Here is an 8,970-nt window from a genome sequence, read left to right on the forward strand (position 1 = left end):
AGTTTAAAGTCAGCCTGTGTTGGGCTGGGAAGATAGCTCAGTGGTAGAGTGCCTGCCTTGCATGCATGAGGCCCTGGGTTCGATTCCTCAGTACCACATAAGCAGAGACGTGGAGCTGTGCCTTAAGTGGTACAGCACTAGCCTTGAGCTGAAGAGCTGAGGGATAGCGCCCAGGCCCAGAGTCCAGGCCCCATGACTGACCAAAAAGAAAAGAAAAAAAAGAAAATCAGCCTGTGCTACACAGTAAAACTGAAACAATGGAAACAGTGTCTCAAAAATAAAAATAAAAACAAACAACAAAAACCTACCAAGGGTGGGAAAGGAATCTGAAAAAGTAAAGTTTAATTTTTTAAAAAATCATATACATAAAAAACAACTCTGGTTCATTTTAAGCTCTCCCATAGGGTCTTTCACAGTCAAGTGTCAGTTTCCCATTGAATCCAGACTACCTAAAGTTTCACCCAAGGTGGACATGAGTCAAACTCTCCTTAACAGGTGAACAACAGCAACTTTTCTTCAGACTTGAATGGTGTCCATGATATGGCTGATGAGCAGTGTGGCTGGCTTCCCAGGACATTCAGAAGGCCAATTTCTTCATCAGCAGATAGACTCTGGAATCCACCTCAAATCCATGCAGATTGTTGGCATCCCCCTGTAGCCTCATGAGTAGGCCCCCATAGGACACATAGGCAGAGCTGAAACAGAAGGTCCCCATCCTGAGTATGAGCTCTGGAGCAGCTGCTACCAAGCTCTCCATCCCAGCATGTGGTAGACAAGAGGCACCCCTTAGTATTCTGTCATTAGAAACCAAAAATTCAAAGCTGATGCAAAGCAGTGTATTCTGCTTTGTTTTATTTTTTTTGTGCCAGTCCTAGGACTTGAATTCAGGGCCGGGGCACTGTCCCTGAGGTTTGTTGCTGTTGTTTTGGCTCAAAGCTGGTGTTCTACAACTTTCTTGAGCCAAAGCTTAACTTCTGGCATTTTTTTTTTTTCTAACCAGAACTTTATGGAGTTTCTTGCCCAGGCTGTCTTCTGCAACCCTCAGATCTCAGCTGCCTCAGTAGCTAGGATTAATGTGAGCCACCGGTGCCTGACAAAGCAGTGTATTTTTTTATCAGCAAAGATGAAAAAGGGAAGGGGTGACATTATCTTAAAAGAAATGTATTCTTGTTTTTTTTTGGGTCCGGTTGTGGGGCCTGAACTCTGGGCCTGGGCGCTGTCCCTCAGCTCTTCAGCTCAAGGCTAGCGCTCTACCACTTGAGCCACAGCGCCACTTGCGGCTTTTTTCTTTTTTGCTTATGTGGTGCTGAGGAATCAAACCCAGGGCCTCAGGCACGCAAGGCAAGCGCTCTACCACTGAGCCACCTTCCCAGCCCAAGAAATGTATTCTTTACCTGATATATTTAACTGTAATCCTTCTGTACATCACCTTTATAATAACAATTTTAAAAAATTTAAGGAGAAAAATATCTATGTGCCCAAAATTAGAGAAATAGGCAATAAATTAAGGCATAGTCACTAGAATGTTAAACAGCTATTAAACATTTAGGAAACATTTTCATCTAACATAGAAAAGAGATTAGAAAGCTTTATCATGAAGAACATTATCTCAAATTCTTAAAATTCTCAACATTAATGACAGGAAAGTAAAAGAAGTTCTGTTGGAGGATAGGTACTGAAGGAAGGGGGAGAGCTAGCAAAGAAGATGAATAAAGATGAATATGATCCAAGGCATTTATTTTTTTCATGCATGAAAACTGAACAATAAAGCCTGCTGAAATTGTTTTAAGGGTGAAGGGGAGAAAGAAAAGTGATAAGGGGGGAGGGGAGGAGTAAAGTTGACTGGATACAATGTATACACATATGTCACAGTGAAACTCACCTCACACAACTAATGTATGCTAATAAAACTTAAAGTAACATCCAGATGCTAGAGGCTCATGCTTATAATCCTAGCTACTCAGGAGGTTGAGATCTGAGGATCCAGATTAGAAACCTGCCCAGGCAGACAAATCTTGAGAGATACTTGCTTCCAACTAACCAGCAAAAAGCTGGAAGTGGAGGTGGTGTGGCTCAAGTAGTAGAGCGCCATTCTTAAGCAAAAAAACTACAGAAGGCCCCGGCTCAGTTCAAGCCCTAGTACTGGCACATGATAAAGAACATCTCAAAAAAATTAAAGGGGCTGGGAATGTGGCTTAGTGGTTGAGTGCTAGCCTAGCATGCATGAAGCCCTGGGTTCGACTCCTCAGTACCACCGAAAAAGCCAGAAGTGGCATTGTAGCTCTAATAGTAGAGTGCTAGCCTTCAGCAAAAGAAGCTGAGGGACAGTGACCAGGCCCTGAGTTCAAGGCCCCGAATGGCAAAAAAATAAAATAAAATAAAATAAAATGTACACATTAAAAAAAAAACCATAGGTTGGGCACTGGTGGCTCACACCTGTAATCCTAGCTACTCAGAAGGCTGAGATTTGAGGATCACAGTTCAAAGCCAGCCCAGGCAGCAAAGTCTGTGAGACTCTTATCTCCAATAATCCACCAGAAAACCAGAAGTGGCACTGTGGCTCAAGTGGTAGAGGGACAGTAAAAACTGAGGGACAGTACCCAGGCCCAGAGTTCAAGCCTCAAGACTAACAAACAAAACAAAGCACAACAAAACAAACAGCAACAACAAAACCCCATAGAATATTAAAAAATGTTTATACAAAAGGTTTCCTCTTAGTGAGGCTGTGGTTCAAGTGGTAGAGCTTTTGCCTTGAGCTGAAGAACTGAGGGACAGCGCCCAGGCCGAGTTCAATCTCCACCACTGACAAAAAAAAAAAAGAAAAAAAAAGTTTCCTCTTCCTCTGGATATACATGTATAGGTAACACATTTTCTTTCTTTCTTTCTTTTTTTTGGTCAGTCGTGGGGCTTGAACTCTGGGCCTGAGCACTGTCCCTCAGCTCTTCAGCTCAAGGTGAGTACTCTACCACTTGAGCTACAGCGCCACTTCCAGTTTTCTGGTGATTTATTAGAGATAAGAGTCTCTCGGAGTTTCCTTCCCGGGCTGGCTTTGAACCACGATCCTCAGATCTCAGCCTCCTGAGTAGCTAGGATTACAGGCGTGAGCCACTGGCACCCAGCTACAATTTTCTTATAAACATATCTTATTTTAATTCAATTTGTAAATGAAAAGAGTAGGCAGACAAACTAAAGAACTAAAGATTGGGTTAGAGTAGTAGAACACACTCATATACACAAAAACGACAAAAGCCTAACAGTTTAGTCACTTAATGCTGCCAGTAATTCCACTCTCCTTTGCATTTCATAAAGCAAGATTACCAATTTCTCATCTGGATCACTAACTATTGGCAATGAGTTCTCAATATTGCAGGATGGAGACTATTCACAGATTTCTTTCTCTTTTTATTTTGTTGGTCATGTGGCTTGAACCTAGAGCTTGAGCACTGTCCCTGAGCTTGAGCTTTTTCACTCAAGGCTAGCACTCTACCACTTTGAGCTACAATGTCACTTCCAGTTTCCTGATGGTTAATTGGAGATAACAGTCTCACTGACTTTCCTGCGGACGGGCTTCAAACTGCAATCCTCAGATCTCAGTTTCCTGAGTAGCTAAGATTACAGGCGTGAGCCACCAGCACCTGGCTCTCCCAGATTTCTTTATCTCTAGGTCTGAGGTGATTGAGAAAGACCAGCACAGGAGTCAAAAGCATGGTCCAAATTCTCAGAACAGGAAGTGTGAAAAGGTAGGAAGTTGGCTGGGAAGGTGGCTCAGTGGTGGAGTGTTTGCCTTGCATGCATGAGGCCCTGGGTTCGATTCCTCAGCACCACATAAGCAGAAAAGGCTGGAAGTGGCACTGTGGCTCAAGTGGTGGGGCGCTAGCCTTGAGCTGAAGAGCTGAGGGACAGCGTCCAGGCCCAGAGTTCAGGCCAACTGACAGAAAATAATAATTCTCACCAGAATATAGAACTTACAGGCGTGTTGCTGCTTCAGTAGAAGTTTCATCTCCCTCAATCCTGTACACTTTCCCATACATGACATATTCAAACTGGTCAGCCCTGTGAAACAAGTGTGGCAAAGTTATTTCTCCATGATAATTAACTACATATGAGGTCCTTTTAAAATGGCAGCTGATGGGGCTGGGAAGGTGGCTCAGTGGTAGAGCGCTTGCCTTGCATGCATGAGTCCCTGGGTTCAATTCCTCAGCACCACAAAAACAGAAAAAGCTGGAAGTGGGGCTGACGCTCAAGTGGTAGAGTGCTAGCCTTCAGCTGAAGAGCTGAGCAACAGTGCCCAGGCCCAGAGTTCAAGCCCCATGACCAACCAAAAAAAAAAGGCAGCTGGTTACTAAATACCAGCATTATAACCAAACACCTTAGAAACATGAAGTCATTTAGTTTTCACAGCAATTCTGTGAGCTAGGCATGATCTGCTCTACTCTCCTGATGAGGAAATGGAGGCTGAGGTAACTGAGGTTACAGGTACTCAGCAAATAAGTAGAGCTGAGAATTGTACTCAGTAGGCTCCAAAGCTTTTCCATCACAAGACACAAGGCCTATATAGCCAAGGTCACTCAATAGTCATTTCTTTAGCCTTTAAAAAGCTGCATCGCACTGGGCACCAGTGGCTCATGCCTGTAATCCTAACTACTCATGAGGCTGAGATCTGAGGATCACGGTTCAAAGCCAGCCCAGGCAGAAAAGGCCCTATGAGACTTTTATCTCTAATTAATAACTAAAAAACTGGAAGTGACACTATGGCTAAAAGTGGTAGAGTGCTAGCCTTAGCAAAAGAGCTCAGGGACAACACCCAGGCCCTGAGTTCAAGCCCCACAACCAACAAAGAAAAAGCCACATCTCAAACACACAATCAACCATTTCTTCAATATATAATAAGCCCGTTTGTTGTTCAAATTCCTTTTTGTAACTAAGATATTTATTAGCAAACAGAACAATAAAACCTGTTGAAATTGTTTTGGGAAGAAGGAGGGAGAGTGGAGGGACTAAGATTGATAAGAATATATTGTAGGGGGCTGGGAAGGTGGCTCAGTGGTAGAGTGCTTGCCTTGCATGCACGAGGCCCTGGGTTCGATTCCTCAGTACTACATAAGCAGAAAAAGCCAGAAGTGGCCCTGTGGCTCAAGTGGTAGAGCTGTAGCCTTGAGTTAAAGAACTGAGGGACAGCACCTAGGCCCAGAGTTCAGGCCCCACAACCAAAAACAAAAAAAGAATATATTGTAAACATGTGGAAATCTCCAATGAAATCCTCCGTGTAATGTCAAATTTTTAAAAAGATCTCTATTAGAGAGAGAGATCTTTCCTGTGATTGTTTCTAACATATTTATAAGATTATGTCTTTGTTGCCTTGTATGTCCCTCCCCCATGGTACAACCCCTGCTTTCACTATATATGATGTTGGTATATGTGGAGGGGAAGGGAAAAAACAAATTGTTAAAACAGCAATACAGGAGGACCCATTGCAACAATGAGATGTACAAGTCGTTATGTCGAAAAACGAACTTTACAACTTTGGTGGGGGGAATGGGGAGGGGGGAAGGGGGGAGGATATGAAGGGATGGGAAGGGGAAACAAAGCAGGAGGCTACAATGCTTGATAAGAAATGTGCTCATTATCTTACCCATGTAATTGTAACCCCTCTGTACAGTATTTTCACAATAAAAATTAAAAAAAAAAAGATCTCTATTACTAAACACAATATATCCCCTATCAACCTCATCCCCACCTTTCACTTTTCCTAATCTCCTTCTTAAAAACAATTTTAACAGGTTTCATTGTTCCATAGAACAATGAACAGAAAGTACTTCAACCACATTCTCACTTCCACATTCTCAACAATACTCACACCTCCAACTAAGCTGTTTTACTTTCCTGTCATTCATTTTTTAATTGTACTAGGGATTTTCACCATGACGGTTATGAAATTATTTTCGTTTTTTTTTTATTATCTTTAGGTAATTGTACAAAGAATTTTCAGTCCAACATACCAATTTATGTTGGTTATAAAATTCCTTTTTTTTTTTTTTTTTGGCACTGGTCCTAGGGCTTGAACCTCGGCCTGGGCATTGTGCTCTACTTCTGGGTTTTTTCTGGTTAATTGGCTATAATCAGGTTAATTGGCTAATCTCAGGGATTTTCTACTCAGGCTGGCTTGGAACTTTGACCTTCAGACCTCAGCCTCTTGATTAGCTATAATTACAGGCGTGAAATATCCATGCCTAAAGGCTGTAAAATTCTTAAGTGTGCCAACTTTCTTCCCGTTACTCAGATTCTGTTGATCATCATTTATTCCAGGAATAAAATAAGTCAATCTATAACAGTTATCTACTTAGCCCCTTCTCTCACCTGGAAGGTCTGTCATCTGTGGGGTTATATTCACCATCATCCAGGGTACCATCTTCATATAAGGTACTAGCTATGACCAATCTGAACTTGTCACCTGAAAAAAGAATATCTAAGAGTGAAGAATAGCTGAAACAAGACACCCAAAAATTTATTACCTGTGATCATCTGTGTTCAATACTTACCCAAGTCTACAGGGTAAATCTGAATGTTTACATCCAAGATGAGGTCCATCTTGAAAGACTCACTCTCACAATGTAGTCGAGATACTGGGGAAAAGTTTAAAAAAAAAAAAAATGAGGCAGATGTTAGAGGCTCACACCTATAATCCTAATCCTAGCTACTCAGGAGGCTGAGGTCTGAGACTCAAGGTTCAAAGTCACCAAGTAAATAAATCCAATGGGCTCTTATCTCCAATTAACCAGCAAAATGCAGGAATCGTAGAGGCATGACTCAAGTGGTAGAGTGCCAGCTGTAAGTGAATAGAGACCTTGCATCCACATACCAGCTCCAGCAAAACAAAACAAGACAGAAAAAAATCTCAGTTGGGGATTAAATGCTACAGAACATTTAATCTACCCCCATGTATACCCATGGGATCTGTTTTGCTTTCACAGGAGCACAGGATCAGGGGCTGGAAGGTGGCTCAGTGGTAGAGTTCTTGTCTCACATGTATAAAACCCTAGGTTAGATTCCTCAGCACCACAGAAGCAGAAAAAGCCAAAAGTGGCGCTGTGGCTCAAGTGGTAGAGGGCTAGCCTTGGGCTGAAGAGCTAAGGGACAGTGCCCTGGCTCTGAGTTCAGGCCCCACGGCCGACAAAAAAGAAAAAGAAAGAAAAAGGAACACAGGCTGAATCAAAACAAGAAATGCAAAGAAAATATGGCAAGTGATCAGGATCTCCAAGAATTGAAGCTCTGGGAGCAAATAACATCTAGGTTCTAGCCCTGTATGAATGATTTAGAACCTAACTCTGGGCACCTCATTCATCCATCCAATCGTTTCTTTTTTCCTGTGTGAGACACTATGCTGAGGGAATTATCAGGATATATAAAAACTGGTATCTAGGCTGGATGATATAGCTCATGCCTGTAATCCTACCTACTCAGGAGACTAAGACCCAGAGGACCATAATTCAAAGCTACTAGCCTGGTCAGCAAAGTTATCTCCAATTAACCACTACATCCAGCCTGGAGGTGTGGCTCAAGTGGTTGAGCAAGCAAGTTGAGCAAGTGGGAGGATCTGAGTTTGAACCCAGATACCAGCCCCTCACTCAAAAGAAAGAAACTTGTGGGCCGGGAAGGTGACTCAGTGGTAGAGTGCTTGCCTTGCATGCATGAGGCCCTGGGTTCGATTCCTCAGCACCACATAAGCAGAAAAAGCCGGAAGTGCCCTGTGGCTCAAGTGGTAGAGTGCTAGCCTTGATCTAAAGAGCTGAGGGACAGCTCCCAGGCCCCACACTGGCCCCCCAAAAAAGTAACTCATTTCTTTACTGAAAATCATCTCAGTCTCTAGGCAAAGAAAGCCAAGGAGAAACAATTACTCATCAAAGGCACTGCAGAGGTGTGAGTCAAGCTGTTAGCTTTAACTTAGAGAACTTCACAAAACGCTAGGATTCCAAGAGCAACACAAGGATGTTAGATTTGGGAGCCAGTGGCTCACACTGGTAATCTTACCTACTCAAATGGCTGAGATTTCCAGGGTTAGAAGTCAGCCTGGGCAGAAAACTCTGAGCCTCCATCTCCAAAATAACCAGCAAAAAGTCAGGCTGGAGGCGTGGCTCAAGCAGTAGAGCAAGCCCAAGGACCCGAATATTAACCCTAATACGGTTAATAACAATTATAACAACAACAACAATAATATAGCCCAGGAGGTCAGATAACTTGCTGCGCAGCTTTGGGCAGGTTATTTCATCAGGAAGGAGGTACCACCACCTACCGCACTCACTCCTAGAAGAACAGGGCACAGTGTGGGGCATGCGCACGGCCCGGCGCGTGATACAAAGCAGGCAGCGACAACAATGATGCCCAGGAGTTTGCCAGCATGCTGGGTAAGGGCCGCCCGCGTGAAGCCAGGGAACGCTGTTTCAGTCTTCCCAGCCTTGAGATGTTTCCCGAACCTGCTGGCTTCGGCCGGCCAAGAGCCGAGCGCGGGCAGGCAGCAACCCAGCAGCGAGCCCGCAAGCTCGCCTCTCCCCGAATGCTCCCCGCGCCAGGCACATCTTACTTACCACGGTCAAACTTTTTACCCTCGGGGTCAATGTCTTTCACATCAAAAATATCCTCAAACAGGATGCCCGCCATCGTGAGGGGGCCACAAGAGCAGCAGAAGAGATAAGCCCGCCGACACACCTAGGGGTCCGAGCACCTCATCGCGTGGAGCACAAGAAGACGAGGGGGGAAAAAAGTAAATTCAAGAAAGCGTCTAGGAGGGAGGATGGCGCGTGCGCACGGACTGGCCGTGACGCAGCCACTTCCGCCGCCTCCCTCTCAGGGCGTCTTAACTTCCGCTCCCAAAGGCTGCTTCGGATTGGCTAAGAGATGGAGGGTGGGTCTCGGATCCAGGTGACTCCGCCCAGGGCGGGGACACGGTAGGCTCCACCTCCGCCGCCGGCGGCC

At 44.3% G+C, this 8,970-nt stretch overlaps 1 protein-coding gene across 1 annotated transcript; it reads right to left on the minus strand.

The window, feature by feature from the left end:
• Positions 1 to 325: 325 nt before the first annotated feature.
• Positions 326 to 8,803, minus strand: Polr2h (RNA polymerase II, I and III subunit H). Its single transcript, XM_042669181.1, has 5 exons — positions 8,583 to 8,803; positions 6,540 to 6,623; positions 6,358 to 6,451; positions 3,970 to 4,053; positions 326 to 695 (listed from the first exon to the last, which is right to left on the minus strand). The coding sequence occupies exons 1-5, from the start codon at positions 8,653 to 8,655 to the stop codon at positions 578 to 580; spliced, it is 453 nt and encodes a 150-aa protein (XP_042525115.1). The 5' UTR covers positions 8,656 to 8,803; the 3' UTR covers positions 326 to 577.
• Between the last annotated feature and the right edge of the window lie 167 nt (positions 8,804 to 8,970).

The sequence above is a fragment of the Dipodomys spectabilis genome, unplaced genomic scaffold, assembly GCF_019054845.1.
Source record: "Dipodomys spectabilis isolate Male_0828 unplaced genomic scaffold, ASM1905484v1 ptg000017l, whole genome shotgun sequence".
Taxonomy (NCBI): Eukaryota; Metazoa; Chordata; class Mammalia; order Rodentia; family Heteromyidae; genus Dipodomys; species Dipodomys spectabilis.

Excerpts from the sequence above, each read along its gene's own strand:
- Polr2h (XM_042669181.1), bottom strand. The coding sequence starts at position 8,655 with ATGGCGGGCATCCTGTTTGAGGATATTTTTGATGTGAAAGACATTGAC. Across the intron at positions 6,624-8,582 it reads GGGTAAAAAGTTTGACCGTG|TATCTCGACTACATTGTGAG; the intron begins GTAAGTAAGATG and ends ACTTTTCCCCAG. Across the intron at positions 6,452-6,539 it reads GATTTACCCTGTAGACTTGG|GTGACAAGTTCAGATTGGTC; the intron begins GTAAGTATTGAA and ends TTCTTTTTTCAG.